This window comes from Aplysia californica, unplaced genomic scaffold (genome assembly GCF_000002075.1).
Source record: "Aplysia californica isolate F4 #8 unplaced genomic scaffold, AplCal3.0 scaffold01297, whole genome shotgun sequence".
Classification (NCBI taxonomy): Eukaryota; Metazoa; Mollusca; class Gastropoda; order Aplysiida; family Aplysiidae; genus Aplysia; species Aplysia californica.
The window spans coordinates 69,909-92,333 of NW_004798567.1; the positions used below are offsets into that span (position 1 = coordinate 69,909).

The window sequence follows — 22,425 nt, forward strand, 5'->3', positions numbered from 1 at the left end:
TTTGGAATGATGATATTTAAAATCATTTGCAAAATCTTAGAAGGGGTGCTACTGCCTTGGAACTTATGACACTGGCCAACTCAAGTCATGAATATAAAACATTCACGAAACACTATGAGGGGAAAAATGAAAAAAAAAGCGGGCCAAAAAACCCTCCAGGTGCGCAGTATGTCTTGTTACAAATCACTGAAACATATTGTTTGTCAAAGGAATTAGTAGTGAATGGTTTAACCTGAAAATTCATAGTATTTTTTTTAAAGACTAAAACATATTTTGTCAAGGAAATTGATAGTAAATAGGTTTGACTAAAAACATTAAATTTTTTTTATGCTTCACTCCAGCACATTGTTTTTCAAGAACGTTGACAATGAGTTTGTTGACCTTTAAAACATAAACATATATTATATTTTCATGAAATGCTATAAATTATTGTCTTTTTCTTATGCATTGTGTTCTCTTTCTAGATCTCAGGGGTAGTCAACTGCTGGCTCTTCAACCTGCAGTGCAACTGATTTTTATATACTGGCAAGCAAAAGAAAGTGGGCAGTTTTCAAATGGTGCTGTGTGAGTAGTTTAGCGAATTTTAACTTGACGATTGGCATGCTGAGCTTGAGTCACTTCAGAAAGTCGGTCAGAACAACATTTGTTCATTTTGTTGTTATAAAAAGTGTTTTCAATACGTTTGGCCAAAAACGTGTTTTCTCGTTTTTTCTTGAAAGTTTACAATACCTTTACTTTTATTCTTTTTTCGTTACACACTTTAATGTGTGTGCGCGAAAAGGCCATAAAAAATTTTGGGTTTGTACTTTTCAATTTTGTTTTATACCATGCCTCGTCTCAGTGATGCTCAACGTCAAGAAGCTCTTGGAATGCTGAGAGCAATGGGGCGGTTTCTGCTGTCGCTAGAGCTTTCAATGTGACGAGAGATAATACTATCCAAAAACTAAGGATACCCTTCCAAGCAAGTGGTTCTGTTAGTGACACTCCAAGTTCTGGTCGTCGTCGTGTCACTACTGCTGTTGAAGACAATCGGATCAGAGTTCCACTCTTGCGGGATCGGTTTCAAACAGCTTCTAAAACTGCCAGAGATTGGCCTGGGTATAGACCAATCAGCCGCTTCACCGTTCGTCAACGCTTGAAAGCTCACGGAATCGTTGCCCGACATCCACCTCGATGCACTCGTCTCCTCCAAAGACACCGTCATGCCAGACTCAACTTGACACGTTTGCACTGGCGATGGCTAAACGGCCAGTGGAACAGAGTGATGTTTTCTGACAAGTCCAGATTTCTTTTGGATCGCCACGATGGAAGACAGAAAGTCTACCGGAGACGTCATGAACGTTATTTATCTCAGTGTGTCAGTGCTGCTGATGACAAATGTAGTATTATGGTATGGGAATCCATAACCAGTACCGATAAATTCGATCTAGTCATTATCAACGGTAATCTGACTGCCCAGAGATACATCAATGATGTTCTCTATCCACACCTTCTGCAGTTTCTGGCTCGCCACAGGAACAATGTCGTGTTTCAGCAGGACAATGCAGCGACACATTGTGCCTTTGTTACCCAGAGATTCTTACAACAAAAATTACGTACGCGTTGTAACACCGTTGCCAGTATTATCCCCAAATTTAAACGTGATTTAGCACCTCTGGGACACAATGGACAAGGAAATTCGCACCCTTCGGCCACCCCCAACGACAATCCCACAACTGCAGCAATCATTAATTAATGCTTGGAATAATATTCCCCAGCAATTTATCCGACGACTTGTGCAATCCATAAAGCAGAGATGCACTTTAGTCATCAATGGTGGTGGGAGTTACACCCGCTACTAATTCTGGGATTTTGGACATTTGAATAGGTGTTATTAATTTCTAATAAAAGGTGTGCTTTAGGTCGTTTTCTTAGTTTTTTTGTCAGCATTTATTGAAAAAATGGCAAACCTTTCAAAATTCATTGGCAATACGGCATTACTAAGGTAAAGAACGGAAATAATGCACAGAACGGAGGGTGCCCACTTTCTTTTGCTCGTCAGTATATATGGTTTTATAGTTGTTGGCCTTCTGTTTTATCATATTTAGATTGGAAGCTTTCATTGTGAGTTTGTGTCATCTTTAGATTTTACAGAAATGATGCAAGCTTCCAGTCCGTGCCGTATCGTGGGTCTCAGCAGTCAAGGGCAGACAACAGAAGTCATGGAGAGGGACTGTAGTGGGGAGATAATCCTGGACAGGACTTGTTTCTATGCAGAGGCTGGTGGGCAGGCTTCTGACAGTGGATTCTTGGAGTCTGAGGTGATTAGGGGGTAGTGTGCATGTGTTTGTGTGCGTATACGTATGTGTGTGTGTGTGTGTGTATGTACCCGTGTGTGTCTGTTGGGGGGGAAGGGGGGGTGGGGGGACATCGGACAATAAAGTTTGGAGTTTTGGAGTTTGAGGTGTGAGCAGTAGTGTGTATGGATGTGTATGCACAGACACTCAAGCTTTCACACATGTGCGTGTTCAGTCAAACATGGGTAACTCAAACATGTTAGGGATGGACAAAATCGCGACCTCAGTGCTTTCTTGTCCTATCTCCATTTTTTAAAATACTGAAAATGTGAATTCTTCCTAATACTCATTCTTTGTTAGGAACTGTTTTTTTCTTCTCCTTCTTCTTCTTCTATCCCGTGGTTGGGGCAACCGTTGGGGCACCATTGCATTTGAAAACCAGCTCTCGCCATCTATTTTTGTCCTCTGCTCTCCTCAGTTTGTCACCCATTGTCTTTCCTGTCCACTCTGTAATGTTGTCCTCCCATCTCCTTCTCTGCCTCTTTCTCTTTCCTTGTATGGTTCCTTGCAGGATTGTTTTGGTAAGTCCTGTGGATCTTGTGACATGCCCATACCATTTTAGTTTTCGTCTCTTCACTGTGGTCAGTAGATTTTCATATTGCCCCACTGCATTGGTGATTCTCTTTCATACTTCAGCATTTGAAACGTGGTCTTTGTACGAGATGTCAAGGAGTTTGCGGTAACATCTCATCTCTGTGGTCTGAATCTTTTTCTCTAAATCTGCTGTTAGTGTCCACGACTCACAGGCGTGTAAAAATATTGAGATGACCAGTGAGCGCATTAGTCTAATTTTTTAGCTGTGTGTGATGTTTCTGTCCCTCCAAATAGGCTTCAGTTTTGACAGCGCAGCTGTTGTTTGCGCAACTCTGGAGAGAATTTCTGGTCTTGAGCCTTCATCTGAGACGATAGATCCGAGGTATTTGAAGCTGTTGACGGTCTCAAGTTTCTCGCCCCTGACTTTGATGTCTGCGTTGTCATTAGCTTGGTTTTCTCGGCACTGATCTCCATGCCGTAGGCTGCTGAGGTTGTGTCCAGCCGCTCCACTAATGTGGCGAGCTCCTGTTCTTCTCCTGCTGATCCATCGATGTCATCGGCAAAACGCAAGTTAGTGATTGTCCTGCCTCCAATACTGATTGTTCCATTGTGGTCTTCCAGAGTGTCAGTCATGATTCGTTCTAGGAAGATGTTGAAGAGAGTGGAAGAGAGTAAACAGCCTTACCTCACCCCGACCATTGTCCTAAACCAATCCCCCATGCTGCCGTTAAGGTAGACTGCGCTGGAGGCCTTGTCGTATAGTCGTTGTATGACGTTGATCAGGTTGGCGTTGATGTTATATTTCCTCATGGTTGCCCATAAGGCTGCATGCCAGACCCTGTCGAAGGCCTTTTTAAAATCCACGAAGATATGGTATAGGTTTTGTTGGTGTTGGAGGTACCTCTCGCACAGTATCCTGAGGTTGAAGATCTGTTCTGTTGTGCTGCACCCTGCTCTAAAGCCTGCCTGCTCTTCGGCAATGATCTTCTCTGCCTGTGGTTTAAATCTGTTCAGCATTATCTTCAACATAACCTTACTGGGGTAGCTTATTAGACTGATGGTGCGGTAATTCTGACATAGTTGCAGGTTACCTTTCTTGGGGTTGTCATTTCATGTGGTGAGTCTTGGGCAGAGAAGCTTGGCGGTGCCCATCCCTCTCCAAGCTCTTAACCGTAGGCCGATGTCCATGAACATGATGCGGGTCGCCCCCGATTGCATACACTTGACCGTTGAGCTCAGCTTGGAACCCTTCCGCTCTGACCGCTGGATCCGTCATGGGACCCTTCCGCTCATGGCCGTTTGATGCTGCTCATCCGCCCAGTGGTGTAGTGTAAACACCACCCCCTCACTTGGTTTAGTCCGCCAGCTGAAGTGGTGTACCGGGGTATGGCGCTGTGGAGCCACATGTGAGAGATTTAGAGGATGTGCGAGGACCAGTGATGCCCGTCCGCCCTACCAGGTAGGGTGCAGCATTCCAAACATCAAAGGTACTACCTCACACAGAGCCCCCTATACCCCTATACTGTTTTCACTATCATTAATAATGGAGGTAGGACAAGAAAGCATTGAAGTCGCGAAATGTTTTCAACAGATTCATGATTTGGATAAACCATAGCTAAAAATTTAAGAGATATCGGTAGGGAAATGGAAAATTGTTCAAGCTATCTGGGATTTCATGTTTTTTTTTTTGTCCCTGTTATCTTAAAAAGGTTTTATTCTGATCTTTCCCTCCTCATTGCAGACAGGCCAGTTCTCTGTGACAGAAGTACAGAATAGACAAGGGCTTGTTGTTCACTACGGTCACGTCTCACAGGGATATCTACAGAACGGTCAGTCAGTCACTCCAAGCATTGCGCCGGTGGGTACATCTGAGCTCTGAGGCTCAGTGTGTAGCTTTTTTACCAGTTTATAATACTCTATAGTGAGGCAGGGTGGTGAAATCAGGCGCTTATCAAAATGATGACTGTAAAGAAACTGGCATTTTTCCACTGGACTTGCCATCTAGTTCTATATCGAAATTTTGCTTTTTAGCTCAACAGTTAGTCCATTTAAGAACCCATTTCTGTGTGGATTTTACTGAAATATAATATGTTGATTAAAGGCACAAAAAATGTAAATTGTCAGTTTCCACGGACTCTCAGGCTATGTAAGTAACCAAAAATTGACAAGCCGCTTGATTCCACCACTTCGTGACACATTGGGTTGTTGTTGTAGATGTTGTTGTTTTTGTTGTAGCAGTGATTTATGCAGGTACAGGGGGGGAGGGGGCATCTTTGATATTTCGTGTTTCTTTTCTTCCCCACCATTGTATTCGTCTATCCGTCTTGATTTTTCCCTGCGCCGAATGAGTGTCATCTTGTTGGTGTACTTCTCTTTACTTAAAATTCAAAATGTTTTTGTTGATATTTCTACTATTGTTGTTATTGTTGTAGTTGTTATTGCTGTTGTTGATCTGGCTGCTTCATCCCGATACGTGTTGTAGAGAGAGGACAGGATTCTGTACAAGTTGTTCACTTTTGTAAGATTTCTAAGATCCCGTAGCCGTAGGTTTCATGATATTGGCCTTTATGTTTCAGCTGAAAAGAGAAGGCTGCATGAGGAACCACACAGCCACACACCTCCTCAACACAGCCTTGACCTCTGTGTCCCCCTCCAGCCAACAACAGGGCTCGAACGTCAGTCCGTACAAGTTCTCCTTTGATTTCCTCTCACTGGTGAGAAAGACCTTGTCTCAATTAGAAATGAATATGGTGGAACTTGATTTTATGGCTGAGTGTATAAGACAATCACATGAACAAATAGCCACTTCATATACCTTCCCTTGCGTATTAACATTTTTTTGTTACATTTTGATGGCCCTGTGTAAGATGGTCACCTGTCTAAGACGTTCGTGGGTGGTTGGTGGGTGCTCTGATGTGGTTTGCTCGCTTTTTCCTTTCAAATGTCTGTGGTCCTCATCTCCCCTCCTTCTTTTTTTGTGTTTGTTACTCTCTTATAACACCTTCAATCTTCGGCACTTATATGATCTTATTGTGTTGCAAGTGCCGCCAAAGTCTTACTAAAACTAAAATAAATTTGTGTCTGTCTTACAGTTTCGACTGTAGTGTCAAGTAGTGGACTTTTACCACTGTTGTTCCGTGCTGATTTTTATCATGTAGAGGAAAAAAAATTACTTACGAAAAAATCTTATGAGTTGCTGCATATGTGCTTCAATTTTTGTCTTTCCATAACTCTTTATCTCCGAGGGGGGTAAACTGGGGCCCGTTTTTGGTGCTAAATCTAAAAATGACAAAATTGTCTCTAAATTGGTCATTAAATCAAAGCATGTGAACCTATTTTGATAGTTCTTCATCTAATGAATGAAATCCTAATAAAAGAGACCTGTTTTCAGGAACTGACGAAAAGTAATTTGATGTCAAAGCCGTTGTAAAGAATGTGCACAAGCCGCTGTCAGTGGGTCACTGGCACAGTAGTTCTGACTGTGAGCCGCTGGCAGCGGCTTGCCGGAGACAAAGAGTTAAAAGAAACTCTTCATTCAACAATTTCATAGAAATAAAAGGTGTCGTTTTGGCCATGAAGGAGCATGAGGAAAAAGTCAAGTGAACAAATGAAGAATAACTGAATACTACTGTATCCAAAGCAAGCAATATTTTAAGAGTGTCTTTAGTTTTTAATTTTTCAGCTGAAAATGTATTGCTGTTTTTATGAATTGTTGTTTATTGTCACCTGAACGTTAGGGAGCGTTTGGATCGGAGCAAGTGAGTCAGGTGGAGGAGTCTGTGAGGGAAATGATCCAGAAGTCTTGTTCAGTCTCCCGTCATGTCATGTCACTACAGGAGGCAGCCAGCCTCCCAAATGTCACCATGTTGCAGAATGAGGTGAGGTTTGGTGTTGGTCGGTGTGTGATGAAGTAGGAGGTGTGAGGTTTATTCTGGTGTTGAGAAGTCTGTATTGTGATGGCTAAAAAAACATTTAAGTAAACACTCTGAGCCTCATTCTCTTGAGTCTACAGGACCTGTATACCTGAGCACATGTGTGTCGACTGCTAGATGTGTACCTCTGTAATAATAATAATAATAATAATAATAATAACTATGAATATTTCATTTATGTAGCGCATATCCACACTCCACAGCATACTCTATGCGCTTACAATTATTTTTACCCCAGCACATCCTAGAACACTTAGAAACATTTTCGGCTTCCCTGGAAGCATACAGTACACTGAGTAGTGTGTTGAGTACACGGAAGGGTAAAGGCAGTCATGTATGTTGAACCATTGTGTAAGACCAATATACAAACGATGAAGACAGATTTGACTGTACGCCATCACTATACGGGGGGATCTTTTTTTTACTTAATATTCAAAATCCATAGAAATTGCTCCAAAGTGTTTTTCTTTTTTTTTGACAACATTCTGTAATTTCCTTTTGTTTTTTTCTTCAATTCTTTCTGCGTCTTTTGCAAGCTCAGACAGTGACTAATGTTGGAGACTGGCTTCCTTGGTGTAATGGTTAGGCTGTTGGCTGTTGCTTGCAGAAGATGCCAGTTCAGTTCCCACGTGGAGGAATTATTTTATACTCTCTCAATATATTTTAAACCCAGAAATCTGTCTGGATGGTTGTGTAAATTCTTATTTCCCTAACGATAGTTGTCTGTTTTCTTGCTTACAGGAATATCCAGAACAAGTGTCTGTCATCCGCATACAGTCTCCGGATGGCAGTGAGGTCTTTTCTTCAGAATTGTGTGGAGGAACGTAAGTTTTTTTTTTTTCTCCGAGTCCAAGGTGAGAGATACAGGCAGGATTTTTATTGCTACATATTCAGGTCTCTTGTGATACTGTTACCTTTTTTCTAAATGCTGCTATGCCCAAGTTTCCCCTGTTTACTTGAATTTTCCCCATTGTCAGCGAGCTGTTCAATAATCTTTATAAACTCAGAAAGTGAAGTTTTTTTAGAAAAGAGAAAAAAACCTGTTCTTTCGTTTAACAACTGTACCAACATTATGTATCTTTTCTTGCTTTTTTTTCCCCGTCAATATTTAGAATCTGAATTTCAACAAAACATTTCTCAGGCTCATGCAACAAAGTGGGTTGTTGGCAGATGCTCTGGAGTTGTGGTTCTTTCCTTCTTTCATATAAAAGAAAATCTGTCGTCTTTATCGCTCCCCCACCTATTTTTGTGTTTGTTGCTCTTTAGTAATACATCTAACCTTCGGCACTTATATGAACTAAATGTGTTGCAAGTATTGTAAAACACATCCTAAAACAACCAAACATGCAATAAATACCACACATTAAGAAACAAAAGTAAATAAAACCATTTTTCAAAATTTTGGGCTCAGTACATCTGAATGGCCAACGCCATGTTTCTTTCTAGCCTGATTGATACTATTTGTGTCTGTGAGACGATTGTTCAATGAAGAGTTATACTTGAAGTATCTAAAGTGACAGTGAGGACATAGTGTCTTTTATTTTTATCTGCCATCTGTCAAAGTCATGAGAAAATTTGGTCATGGTGATAGGCAAACAACATATCTCAGGGGTAGGCATTTTACAGACAAGGTCATTTGTAAAGTTTTTGTCATAGTATGTAAAGTGAACATCGACACATTAAACAGTCATTCAGTGGTGGGAAAGAGCAAGAAAAACAGAGAGAGACAATAAGGGGTAAAGAAAAGAGGTAGGACGGACAAGTGATGCTCTCTAGACACCTGCATGTCATCTTTGTCAGAGGAGTGAACCAGATTGTTTTGAACCATCTTTCCCTCTCCATTGTCCCCAGTTATAGGTGGCTGATGGGTGCTCTGGTGTGGTTTGCTCCTTTCTTATCAAACATCTATCGTCTTGATCTATCTTCCATCTTTTCTTTGTTGTCTAAATCAGCACCTAGACATGGATGACTGGTGCCTCTATTGAATAAATCACTCATGTTCTGGCCTTTTCTTTGTTAGTTACTCTCTGTAATACCTCTTATCTTCAAGCTATTATTATGACCTTAATGAGTTGCAAGTGCCATAAAACCGTTACCTAAAACTAAACTACACTAAACTGTCCCCAGACATGTGACAGACACTGTTGACCTCCAGGAGTTCTGTATCCTCCAGTCTGGCACCAAAGCCCAGAACGTGAAGCGAATTACGGCAGTCACAGGGTCACCCGCACGCCAGGTAGGGCTGCAGTGTAGCATGTCTGTTACAGAGAAAAACATCATACATTGGAGTCGGCTTATTGCAAAACCGGTGGAACCACTGAGTTTCCTTCAGTTTAGCCACGTTTTCCATTTAGAAAGGTTGTTCAGATAGAAAAAAAAAATACTCAGGAATTGTATTTTCTTTTGGTTTACCACTGTTTGGTTTAAACAAAGAGTCTACATAACAAGAGGGGCCACTTCTCTCTTTGAGCCGATTAAAAAAGTGTCCTCAAAATTCGGTGGCGCCCTCTTCACAAATGCGCATCCTTTGCGAACAGATTTACCCTACTTGAGTTTAAAAAATCAAAGTGAAACTAGCAAGTTTTTGAATAAATTTCGGAAAAACGCTTTTAAAAAAATGGTTACACTGACAAAAACCTCTTCCGGAGGAAAGGGTGATTGTTTTCTTCGTTTAATTTGACTTTAGAATGAAAGGTGAGAGGTCGTTAAAATAAACAAAATCTAAAACTCCGCACTGAACGAACTCGAACTGCTGATGAACAGCTGTCGATCTGCGCACGCAAGGAGGTGCTATTCCTACTCTTCTTCTGGAAAAACAAAAGAGAGCTTCAAAACAGACTGCAGCGCCATCTGAAGCAAAGAGCGAACTTCCTGCGGACACTTTTTTGGCTGAATGGCCCATCTTGTCTTCTACTATCTTTGGTTTAAACAGACTCCAGTGTTTACTTGCTACATTCATATTTAGACTTTTGATCAGGAGTGTCATCATGCCCTATTTTCTTTTCTTTCAAAGTCATCAATTGTCTCTAGGTTGCCAGAAAACACTGCTATGAACTTTTCTCATTTATTGTAAATAACAAAGACTCTCCAGAACCTCGTTTCTTTTCCAAAAACATTTTTGCAGAAATGCTAATCTTGCTTTGTTGGCCATATATACTCCATCATATCTGTCTGAGCTTTTAACACTGTATGTTCCATCTCATCAGTTATACTATCATTTGTGCGTGGTTGGTGGGTGCTCTGGTGTGGTTTGCTTCTTCTATCCTATCAAACATCTATCTCCTTATTATGTCTCCTTCTTTTTTGTGTTTGTTACTCTCTTGTAACACCTCTAATCCTCAGCACTTATATATGACCTTATTGTGTTGTAAGTGCCATAGAACTTTTACTAAAAGTGAATACTATCGTTTACAATCATTAACAAAGTTTTAATAAAAAACTTAGTTTTCAATGAAACATATTGCTAGCCGCATTATTCATCTGCCTTAGTCAAAGTGGCAGAATTTTTAAAAAATCACTTTTTGATCCCTTTGGAAAGTACAATTTTTCATTCAGCTTATGTTAAAATCTCAAGTTTAAAAGATTATTGAGAAATGTTTTAATCCTTTAGTAAATCAATCACCCATGTCCACCAGTCCGAAAATTACTACGTGATTCAACAATCTTAGCGCCAGCTTTGCAGCCCATAGCGAATAGGCGGTTGAATCACGCAGATTCAAAGGCTTGTGGAGTGTTCACCTGTTGTGTAGGTGGACTGACCCATATGACTGGCCTTGTGTCAAGGTGTACTGGAGGGTAACAACAGATGAAAGTTTCACATTTTTTGACATTGATTCAGATCAACACCTACCCATGACCAGAAATTTTCATCTAAACAATTTGCGTAATCAATTCGCACCTGGGTTAGGTAGCGATTTTGAGAGACGGCATCAAAGAAAATTTTAATGCTGACTTGATCAAGCCGATAAATTGTTGCAAAAGGTGTTGACCAATGAATTTAAAACTGTCTATGATTGGCAGCCAGCTAAAAATTGTGCGATTTTGCGTTGAGTACACCTGTTGGTAAATATTACTTTGGGATTTCGGCCTAGATCTCTCTAAATTGAGACGTTACACGAAACCTGTTACTTCTGATTCAGAACCTCAGTACAATGCCAACGAGGTACATATTTCTTCCCAGCGTCCATCAACTACTCCTGCAGAAATTGCAACCGGCAACACAGGTGCACCTACTGCTGTTGCTATTCCTGAACTCCAAGAAACAGTACCTGCTGCTTTTGTTGAAAATGTCACAGCAGATAAAGAAACAGTCCACAATACCCCAAAGTGCAAAAGATTAGACCCACAAGAGTGAAAACCAAATAAAAAGAAAGAACTCTGCAACAAGGGTCAACCCTAGGTTTCCCAAAAGGAAAAAAGATCCCAGCTCACGAAATCATAGAGCCCTGGTCATGTTAACCTATTTCTACAAAATTTTGTCGTGGATTCACACACGACGATAGAGAAACTATGTTTGAATACGTATGGAGCCTAACAGACACAACTAAAACGGCACTCATCAAAGGAATTATTTATCAAGTTCCATTGAAACGAAGAAGGGGATTATCAGATTCCCCAAGTTGGCTTCAGGCTCTACAGTTTCCTTTGAAATGAATCTCTGGTGACCTTCTTCTTATAAGCAAAACAATTTAAAAAAAAAATACAACTGCCCACCCGCAGTGGTTTATTCATAGCTGTTGCAAAGACAGCTCACCTGACTCGGACATGAGAACTCCACAGTTGTCATGTTACCAGAGAGCAGAAGACGACAAACAATATATTTTTTGTGACCGAATTCTTTGATAAACTTAACACAATGCCTTCCCATTACTGCAGACAGAATACAGGGAAACTCTATCTTTAGTCACACTTTTATCATTTACTTCTGTTCATTACTCAAACACCCAAGCCACCACTGGTGCTTGTCAAATGGTGTTGATTAACGTGATTCAAACTCCCAGACGTTGTACTATCACTTATGCGGTTGAATCATGCAGATTTAGGTTGGCCTCAAATGCCTAAGTGCAGTAACTTATGTAACACAGCGTTTAGAAATAAAAACTAGTTACATACCATCGTTCTACATCATATTAAATTATGTCTGAATTTCAGATTCACAGGTATGTACATTAAAAAAAAAAAAAGTTTTTTCCCGTTCTACTGTACTTTTCTTTATTTTTACTTTTCCGATCCAGCGGCCATTTCAATTCTAGCCCTTCAGCCTGTCGATGTGGCAAAGAATTTACATGTTTTTGTTAGCTGTGTTTTGTCGCTGTATAGAGTATTTCCGATGTCTGGGGAGGCAGGTAGGTAGGTACTACGCAGGTCGAAAAGTGCGGGGCAGGTAAAGAGGTGGTGTGGTACTGTTTCATCCTGGCAGTCAAATAACGGGCAGTCGGACGGGGTATCCGTGCGAATCCTATTTAGGTAGGAATTCAGTGGGATATTTTGTGTTCGCAGGCGAAAGATCGTTACTTGTTCACTTCTACTCTCTCTTTGTTCTCTTGTTAAATTTGTCTCCTGGCGCTCAGGCGTCTGACTAACACGGCTAGCAATATGTATCTTTGATGTCCCTCAAACCCATCTTCTTCAGCTATTGTCCTATCTGGCATGTTCCAGGCCCACCTGACAGGCCAGGGGTTGGCGTCATTGTGTCAGCTGTTGCAACTTTTGGTGGACAACGATGAACAAGCTGCTGGTCAGTTGACAGAAACTTCCATGAAGATACAAGAGGTGGGACCTTGTACTTGGATACAATAATACAAAAAAAAAGGAAATCTCTGTTTATTTTTTCATTTTATTTGTTTTGTTTAGAATTGCAATACTTTATGTTTAAGATTTCGATCCATAAAAAAACAAATGTGAGACAGCATGGTGAAATCAGACGCTCCTCAAAATAATAAAATAATCTTCCACGGATTTGCAATTTCTTATCGAATTTATGTTTTTTTGGCTCAACACCTTCTATGTCCATTAAAGAACACATTTCTGCTTGGATTTTATTGATAAACATTGATTAAAGGCTCAAAAAATGTAAATTTTCAGTTTCCATGAACTCTCAAGCCGAGGAAATAGCTAAACTTTGGCTGGCATTTCCTTACAAATTTTTACCTCTGAAACAAGGTGACCCCCCACCTGGTTCAATTGCCATTATCTCGACTCGTATCCAAGATACATGGATATCTTTTTCACCAAAAGCAATACAAATGAACAAGCTTTAAGATGATTCCAATAACTTCACATGCTCAAAAATTGACAAGTGCCTCATTCCATCACGTCCCGACACAAATCATCTTGAGTGCCATGACAATTGTTTTGAGAAAATCGCCATTAAAACTATTATCAAGCTTTCTAATTTTTCTTGTGTGTCTGTGCCTGAGGTATTGTTAAACTCTTTCCTGGCGTGATTATTTTGTCACTTAAATATAACATGTAGACTGGTGGTGCAATGTGCGGTGAGTAGCATGGAAAGAGAGGGTTTTTTTTTTCCTTATGTAGGTGTGTTTTTACAACCCCATCGACACCTTTTAGATCATTTAGGAGGCTGGCTTCAACCCTACCCGTTAGGGCCAATCCAGGCTGAGAGGAATACAACATCCTAGTTGAAAGATCGGAATACTTAGTGAGAATTTTCCCCGCACTGTAGGAAATGAACTCTGATCTTTTGCATATGATGGTGAAAGGCTTAAACTGCTAGGCTACACCACAGACTCCAGTGTGGCACGAGTTGAAATTATCAGTGTCGGTGCAGTATGTAATCCAATCTTACTATTGTTATGTTTATTTTTGGAAATTTTGGCACCTGAAACAATTTTGCTTTCAAGAGCAGGCTCTTCCTGTAGGTAGTCACACCACGCACACATAGGGAAAAGCTGGAGCTGAATTTTATTGAAGTGGAGACTCAACTGAGGATGTAATGTCTGAAGGGGAAAGATTCCCTCTTGTGGGTGGTTGGAGGGTGCCTCTGCAGGTCTTCTTTTATTTTTGGTTAAAGGAAACTGGGTCTCCCATTTCGAATTGATTGACTTTGGGAAGACTTGGGGAACTAAAGTTTACTTTCACTTCTGTAGTCTGTCTGTCTGTCTGTCTGTCTGTCTGTCTGTCTGTCTGTCTGCCTGCCTGCCTGCCTGTCTGTCTGTCTGTCTGACTTACTAATTCCCAACTTAAATCAACATCATTGTGTTGATGTGTTCTCCTTACTCAGATTCAAACCAAAGGGGCTCTTGTGGCCTAGAGGTTAAGGTGTTCGCCTCTCTTTCAATAGGTGGTGGGTTCGAATCCGGATAGCGATGGAAAATTTTGTTCTATAAAATTTTGTTCTTTCACATCGTTTTCTGCTCTTTAGCAATGTCTGCGTTCGTCTTTACTTTCTGCGTCCACCCCCTCACTTCTTTTGCCCCCTTCTCTGGGCTCCTGACTCTTTCTGCAGCCTTTCTACTGCTACTCCTTGGCTCCTCCTTACTCAAGTTACTGCTGTCTTTCAGCCACACCCCTGATCTTCTGGTAAGAATGATCTACACATAGCCTTCTCGGACAAGAGCGAACAATCTCAGAGGTCCTGTGTGCAAGTTGCGAGCGTTAAAGATCCCTTGGTGGTCCTAAATCGATAAGAGTAGGCGGTGTCATCATATGACATTACCCAGTTGCGAGTGCCCCCCCGAAAAAACTCCCCAACTCAAACCTGTGATGTTTTTAACTTTTAAACTTACTTTGATTTGAGGTATGAAAATGGGAGTGGGTTGTTATTTCGTTAAATACTGGGTCGTTACTTCAAACTGCAGTCTTGTGGGTTGTCACTCAAAGTAGTCATAGAGAGAAGATGTAGTTGTGTTCTGTAGGTGAAAAATTCCCTGAACCCCTTCTCCCCCCTTTTTTCCTCTTTGTATCCCCTCAGGTGCTGGTCAGTGTGAGTAAGTGGAGACAGGAACTGGAGAGTCTCTTACAGCTTGACCACTCTGACCGCTCAGGTGCCAGGGACATGTGGACACAGACACTGGGCGATCTGGACAAGGTGACCTGACAGCCGGAACACATAATATAGCACGTCTTGAGTATCTTGTAACTTCATTCATCACTATCACTACAGTTATTGTGTTGTTGTTTTTTCTATTCGTTTAAAAACATTGTTTTTAAGGGGGGGGGGGGGTTGAAGGGCTTTTAAAAAGATTTCGGCGTTTTTATGCCCCCCATCAACATAATTTATATCACTCAGGAGGCGGGTTTCAATCCTGCCTGTCAGGGCTAACCCGAGCTGAAGAGGATACAGCATCCCAGAAGAAAGACCGAAATACTCGATAAAAACTTTCCCCTCTCAGGAATCAAACTAAAGCCTCCTTCATGCAACAGAGAAGTGTCTTATCAATGCACCTCAGATGCCGGTACAATTATTGGTGGTCTCTTTGTTCCATAGCGCATGTTGTGGAGATGTGTATATGGTTTTGACACTATACGACTATAAGTGTCATATGTAATGATTGTTTGTCTTGTTTAACTTAACTCTAATGCAAATTTTGTACTTTTCTGAGTTATGTTATTTATTCATTAGCAAAAAATTGGCACAGTTTTGGAAACTGTTGATGCCTGTTTTTTTTTTCCCTAATATATTTTTTAAAAATGTTTCACACACCCCAGTGGTAATGTGTGGCTCACAGGAAAATCTTTTTTTTATCCCTGATTTTGTCATGTAGACAAAGCTACATTAGATCAAAATAATGGCACTGTTATAGATCCCTGTTGTTAAATTTGGTTTGCAATGGCAGTGTAAACATATAATATTATATTGACCAATGCCACATAATGATACACAATATCACTCCAATACAGACAATCTTACAAACCCAATAGTGTATTTCTGTGTCTTCCCTTCCCCATACTGATGGGCCTCTGTAATGTAACAGTTATACACCTCATGGTCACACACAGAAGATGTGAGTTCGGCTCCTGCTTGGGGAGGATTTTAATCAAGTTCCTCGGTTTGCTGAGATTCGGTATACCTCTCATCCCAAGTTATAGCTGAAGGCTGGAGGGAGCCACTAGTTGGTCCTACCTATACTTTTCCTCAGTTGTTTCTGTCTGTCTTGTCCTACTTTTTCCCAGCGCCAAATGACCATTATTGTGTGGATGTACTTCTCTTTCCTTAAACAAACGGTTGGCCCAGTACGCCTCTGAGTACTCTGACAGGCAGGTTAAAAGCATCCCGACATGTAAATGATGTAAATTGTGTCGATGGAGACATTAAAAGTTTTACAATTACAATTTTTTTCTTGGGATGTTTGGAGTGGAGGGCGCCACTGGTTGGTCCTACTTCTTTACTTTCCCTCTAGTTTTTCCTATCTATCTTGCTTTACTTTTTTCCAGCACCAGATGCCATTGCTGTGTTGGAAGTGTTTCTCTTTACTCAACTTTAGTTTAGTTTAGTGAGTTTTACGGCGCTCGCAAATGCTTAAGGTCATATGAGCGCGCTTTTACTCAACAACAACAACAACAATAACAGCAACAACAACAACAGCAATAACAACAACTACAACAACAGTTCTTTTTCTCCCCTCAGACTGAAAAAGTGCTGAGCTCACTGTACCCACAGCTGATCCCCGCACAGATTACCTCCCCTGACAAACCTCTCCTCATGAAAGAGATTGTCTCAACCATCAATAAGGTACTCGCTCAATTTGATTTCTGTGTCGTGTTGGATTTATCTTTTGTTTTAAGTGGCAAAGCCAAAATGGTCTCTGTTCGTAAATGTTTCCCTTACACGATTGGGTTTAATTATCATGATGGATTTGTAAAAAAATTCTTATTTTTGGGGGATAAATTAAAGTTACAAAGCCAGATGTAATCTGTGTTAACTAGTATTATGTTTCAGCCTTCAATGAGATGATTGAGGTAATGGATTTTCATAGTGTTAGTGTGGTTGCCCCGAATAGAATACTGGCTAAATGAAACAGTTACTCTTGATCCAATGGGTTTTTTTGGAATATAAGTATTGATTGAATACAAAAGTTTCAACCGATTTGGCATAGTTGTATAAATAAAAATGCTGATTGAATGAATCTATTTAAAAACAGTCTTTTCTGGTTTGGCATTATTATAACATGTAGAAAAGATGAGGATATTATGTCAGTGTGGTCAGTCTTTTGTCAAAGTCCTGGTTCTCCCTCACGTTCGTGAATTTTTATTGCATTGTATATTTTAAGTGAACACATTTCCAACCTCACTGCGAGACTATTTTTCTCATAAAATTTTTTACACATATTATGCATTTATATTATATGTATAATACTTTGTTTTTCGTACACACATGGCAATTAATTTTTAAGATGTGATGTCTTTTTCGTTGTAATGCGCATTGAGCATCTTTTAGAAAATGGAAATGCGCATTATAAATGCTATTTATTATTATTATTACTATCCCCCTGGGTGGTGTTACTGACTGAAGTGTCTTTAGACCAATCCCAAAGGGAGACATTAACATGTTCTTATGCACAGTAGAATTGTAAATGGGCTGATTCATCAATGTCATGCTCATAACTGTGCCTTAACAGCAGCAGGGAACTGCTGCTTTTTCTTTCCTATCCTTACTATCGTCATTTTTCCTCTACTTCTTTTGTATATTTGTCACACTCTTGTGACCCACTATTTCCGGGTTGCCTTGATAGTCGAAGCAGACTTTGTGCTGTTGAAGCTAGAGAGGTGAGCAGAGTAAGCCTGATTTCCTGTGAGGACTTCTCTGTTGACATCCACCCCTTGGCGCTCATATGACCTTATGCAGTTGCGAGCACCTGAAACCTTTACTAAAACTAAAACTCTCCCTCACTTAACCCCCTTTCCATTTCTCCTCCTTGTTTACCTTGGCCACTCCCAGTGTCGCCAGCTGGACCTGGTTCCCAAGACCCAGCGCGATCGTGCGGCCGAATGTACTCACAGTCTGACACACAAGGTCACAGAGGTCGTTAACACTCGGAACAGTAGGATCTTACAGCGGGTGGGTGGAATCGTGTGTCTATTTGTATGTTTGTGTGTTAGTTTTTTTTTTATTGTGTGTTTGTGTGTTCTTGTGATTTTTGTGTTTGTTTACATGTGTGATTGCCTTTTGTTTGTGTGATTGTGTGATCATATGTGTCATGACGCGGTGTAATCAGGCGCTTGTCAATTTTGGGGAATACGGATTTATTGGTATCATCTTAAAGCCTGTTCATTTGCCTTGCTTTTGATGAGAAGGATATTCATCTATCTTGGATACAAGTCAAGCTATTGACGATTGAAAAAGGTGGGGGTCGCCTGGTTTCAGAGGTAAGATTAGCGAGGAAATGGCCACCAAAGTTGAGTTATTTCCTTAGCTTGAGAGTCCGTGGAAACAGAAAATTTACATCTTTTATGCTTTTAAACAACTTTTTTCCTGTAAAATCCACACAGAAATGTGTTTTTGAAAGGGAATGAAAGGTGTTGAGCCAAAACCAAAAACAAAACCAAAATTCTATAAAAATTCCTAAATCTGGAGAAAAATGCCAGTTTCTTGACTTTCATTATTTTGATGAGCGCCTGATTTCAACACGCTGCCTCTCATATCGTCTTAGTAATTTTGGGATTGCATGTTTGTGTGTATGTATGTAATTTTGTGATGCATATTTGTTTGTATTCATGTATGCAATTTTGTGATTGCATGTTTGCATGTTATTGTATGTCATTTTGTGATTGTATGTTTGTGTGTGTGTGTATCATGTAATTTTGTGAATGGCTGTTACTACTGTTAGTGTAATTGTATGATCGTATTCATATATATATGTTTTTGTAATTCTGCGATAATGTTTATTTGTTTATGTGACAGTGTGAATATCTGTTAGTATGGTTTGTGGGTTTGATCACAGATGCTTTTAGCAGGTTTGTGTCGACATGTTTTGTTGGATGGGGAAGAGCCTCTTTAAATTGTAAGTGGTCTGTGGATGTTCCAGTGGAGTATAATCCTTCTACTTCTTCTTATGGTCCTATTATTCTCTTCCATTCTTGGAGAAGTGTACCGGTCTGTGGTGGTAATGGTTAGGCTCTGTGCCATTTCACGATAGAAGACATTAATGAGCTTGATTTCCTTACAATAATAATCAATAAAACCTGTGTCTTTCTTTTCTTTTCTTGTATTTTTCCACTTTCAGTTGATTGACCAGCGCTTGTCTCAGAGTGATTCTGTCGACCAGCGGGTGGTGTGTGTGGAGCATGAGCTGGATCTCAGCGCACGCCAGGTGAGATACACTTGTTCTTTCTCTCTTTCTCAGTCTTTCTCTCTTTCTCTTCTTCCATTTTGTACTCTCTGTCAGTCTGTCTGTCTGTCTGTCTGTCTTTCTGTCTCTCTCTACCTCTATGTTTCTCTCTCGCACTGTTTCTTTCTCTTTTTCCCTCCCTTCAAAACAGCTGTGTGGTCTAGATCTAGTCTTCAACATTTACTAGTAAAGAGCACAAGGTCAAAGGAAAAACGATCAGAGTCACAAATTGGAATTTATTCAATTATTATTTTCAGCATGTGCACTACTTACATGGTTTCTCTCAAACACTGTCAAACCAAACAACAGGCTCAGTGCTTAGTTAGAAACACTTTTTAAAAGAGGGTACTACACAAAAAAAAAGTCCAATGCGTTTTGAACTTTAAAATTTGTTTTTCTCTGAACCAAAAATGGTGACGATCATTTTTCCGTTGTGGTCTTCTCCTGTACTGTGATCTACATTTTCAACATTTAATTTTAGTCTTGCTCCCCTTATCGTTTCATGGAGGCTCCAGTTGCTGACTGGTGACTGAGTCCAGGCTCTTTACTGTTAAGCGAGTGTCAGTGATGCTGAGCTTTAGTGAGTGGTCACTGGGGTGTGTCCTTGAGCAAGACACAATAACCTTATCTTAGGAACTGGGCGCTGCACAGTGGCAGATAAAAAAAGTGTTCGGATTTTAAAAATAATTATTTGTGTATGTGCATGCAGTGCAGCTCTGATAACTCTAACTCGTTGGGGATTGACAAATGTGTTTGTAAACCGATATAGTGAAACATTAAAGAGATATCAGTTGTGGAATAGCATACATGATGCATCGTCGTGAAATCAGGCACTTGTCAAAATAATGAACTTGAAGAAACTGGCATTTTTCCGCCATTTGGCAATTATTGTCAAATATTTGATGATTTTGCTCATCACCTTTTATTTTGATTTAAAAATGAATTTCTCATTGTGTTGATTTCACTGCAAAACGTTGATAGATCTACATTTTAAAGCACAAAAAATGTACTTTTCCAATTTTCAAGGACTCGCAAGCTATGGAAGTCACCAAACTCTGGCGGACATTTCCTCGCTAATTTTACATCTGATACCAGATGACCCTCACTTTCGTCAATCACAAATATCTCGATTCCTGTTCAAGATAGAATGGTATTTCTTTCATTAAAGCAAGACAAATGAACAAGCTTGAATATGATACCAATAAAACTGAACTCCATAGATTGACAAACACCTGATTTCACTGCATTATGACACATAATATATACTACGAGCTGTCCATGATTTTGAGTTTTCTGTGTTTCTGTTATCTGTGCTTTACTGTATTTGCATACAGTATAACACGGATAGGTCGAACACAAAAGGCTTGAAATCAGGCATCCATCGAAATGTGCTTGTGGTCCCTTTCTATTTTCTTCTTTATCTTTGTAAGATATCCCTCGAACTACAGATCCCTCAAGCTACCGAGGCCAGTCCTGACGAATTCGAGCTATCTATATTGTACTACTGTAGTTATGTAGCCTAATCCTCTGTCAAACAAATTTCCCAGGGGGATTGATAAAGTGGAATTAATAATCTTATTATTACAGTATAATACGGATAGCTCGAATTCGTCCGGACCGGCATCAGTAGTTCTAGGGATCCGTGGTTCGATGGATATCTTATAAAGTTAAAGAAGAAAAAAAAAAACGGGACCGTGATTTCGAGTCTTCTGTGTTCGACATATCAGTTTTATTCTGTACCTATTATGTGTTCTCCATGATGTGTGATGTCAACCTTTGGTCCACGTTCCTCAGATGGTCAAACTCCTGTCTCAGAGGTCAGACAACATGCCCGTCCTCTGTGTGGGTCAAGAGGTCAGTGGTGGGTCAAGGACGGTGGTCTTGTGCCTGCCTTTGTCTCTTTGGCAGGTGAGCCTCAACTTTAGCCATTACCGATTTATTTTAGTTTAGCAAGGTTTTACAGCGCTCGCAACTACATAAGGTCATATTAGTGCCAAGGGGTGGATATTAACTGAGAAGTCCAAACAGGGAATCAGCCTTACTCTGCTCACCTCTCTAACCTCTACAGCACAAATAGCAGTTCACAAGAGAGTGACAAACATACAAAAGAAGTAGAGGAAAAATGGATGAGGAAAGAAAAAGCATCAGTTCCCCTAATGTTGTTCCAGCACAGTATGAGCATCAGCTCATTTACAATTCTACTACTATGCATAGGAACATATTAATATACCCCCTTTGGGAATGGCCTAAAGACAACTTCTGTCAGTAGCAATGCCCTGGTGTGGGGTACCGATTTATTTACCGAGACACCAGCTCAGTACCTTAGTCATTACAAAGTTCTGACATTTTTGGCCGTTTTGAGTTACTAAGATCTTGAGGTCAGAAGCCAAATGTTCTATCTGCTCAATCAAAATCATAAGATAGTTCAGGGTCATTATCAAGATATTCAAAGAATTGCATTAGAGAAAGGTTGACATGTTGTGAAGCTCTAAATGTTTGACGTCAAATTTCTCACAACTTGGCACTTTGTAATTCTGGTGTACCGATCTATATGTTTGGGTGCTTGTTTAGCCTATTTTTCTCATTTCTTTCGACTTGTAAGTTGGCAGAAAGAACCGATCTATATGTTTGGGTGCTTTTTTAGCCTATTTCTTTCATTTCTTTCGATTTGTAAGTTGTCAGAAAGAAGCGTGTGAATAATTTATGGTCCTGGTCAGTGGTGTTGCGCCTCAGGCCACTGGCATCTGTGATGTAGTGGTTAGCTGCTTTGTTGTCGCCCGCAGGAGACCTGGGTTCAATTCTTGAATGGGAGAGCATTTTACCAAGTGTCTGGTCTTTCTTCTCAGATGCTGTATTTTTCTCAGCCCAGGTTGGCTCTGAAATGCAGGGTCGAGGCAGCCCGCCCCCAAAATGATTTAAGTCTATAAAGTGTTAGTTAATTGGTGCGTAAAATATCTACAGTTGGCACCCTTGACTATTTCTTAGAAGTGGCATATCAACTGATTTCTGTTGGTCCTCAGAGTAAAGAACTACCGGAGATCTTGAGAAAATAGAGCTGCCATGTTAGCATATCTGCTTACTGTATAGTACATTATTATACCATACAATAGTGTTAGTGTCAGCTGCAAGTCCCCACATCCTCAAAATGACTTATGTGTGTCTAGTGGAGCATTGACTTTTTTCGGGGTGGGAGGGGGATTTTCCTCTACTTGGGTTGGGTATGAACGAATCGTGGAAGAGTAGATCTAATGAAATTTCGCCAGCCTTTAGACAATAATTTTGGAACAAACTATGCAAATTTTCAGGAAAATCTGGCAATAACAAGGCACTAGT

General features: G+C 40.3%; 1 protein-coding gene across 1 annotated transcript in view; it reads left to right on the forward strand.

Annotated features, from left to right (window-relative positions):
* The window catches only part of LOC101852979 (alanine--tRNA ligase, cytoplasmic), a 47,435-nt gene that overhangs the window by 23,199 nt on the left and 1,811 nt on the right, over positions 1-22,425 (forward strand). The window contains exons 13-24 of the mRNA XM_005112507.3: positions 2,125-2,300; positions 4,612-4,728; positions 5,447-5,584; positions 6,608-6,748; positions 7,544-7,626; positions 8,930-9,038; positions 12,461-12,574; positions 14,736-14,852; positions 16,392-16,496; positions 17,703-17,822; positions 18,988-19,074; positions 20,887-21,000. Of these exons, the coding sequence (XP_005112564.1) occupies positions 2,125-2,300; positions 4,612-4,728; positions 5,447-5,584; positions 6,608-6,748; positions 7,544-7,626; positions 8,930-9,038; positions 12,461-12,574; positions 14,736-14,852; positions 16,392-16,496; positions 17,703-17,822; positions 18,988-19,074; positions 20,887-21,000 (1,421 nt within the window). The remainder of the gene's footprint in view (positions 1-2,124; positions 2,301-4,611; positions 4,729-5,446; positions 5,585-6,607; positions 6,749-7,543; positions 7,627-8,929; positions 9,039-12,460; positions 12,575-14,735; positions 14,853-16,391; positions 16,497-17,702; positions 17,823-18,987; positions 19,075-20,886; positions 21,001-22,425) is intronic.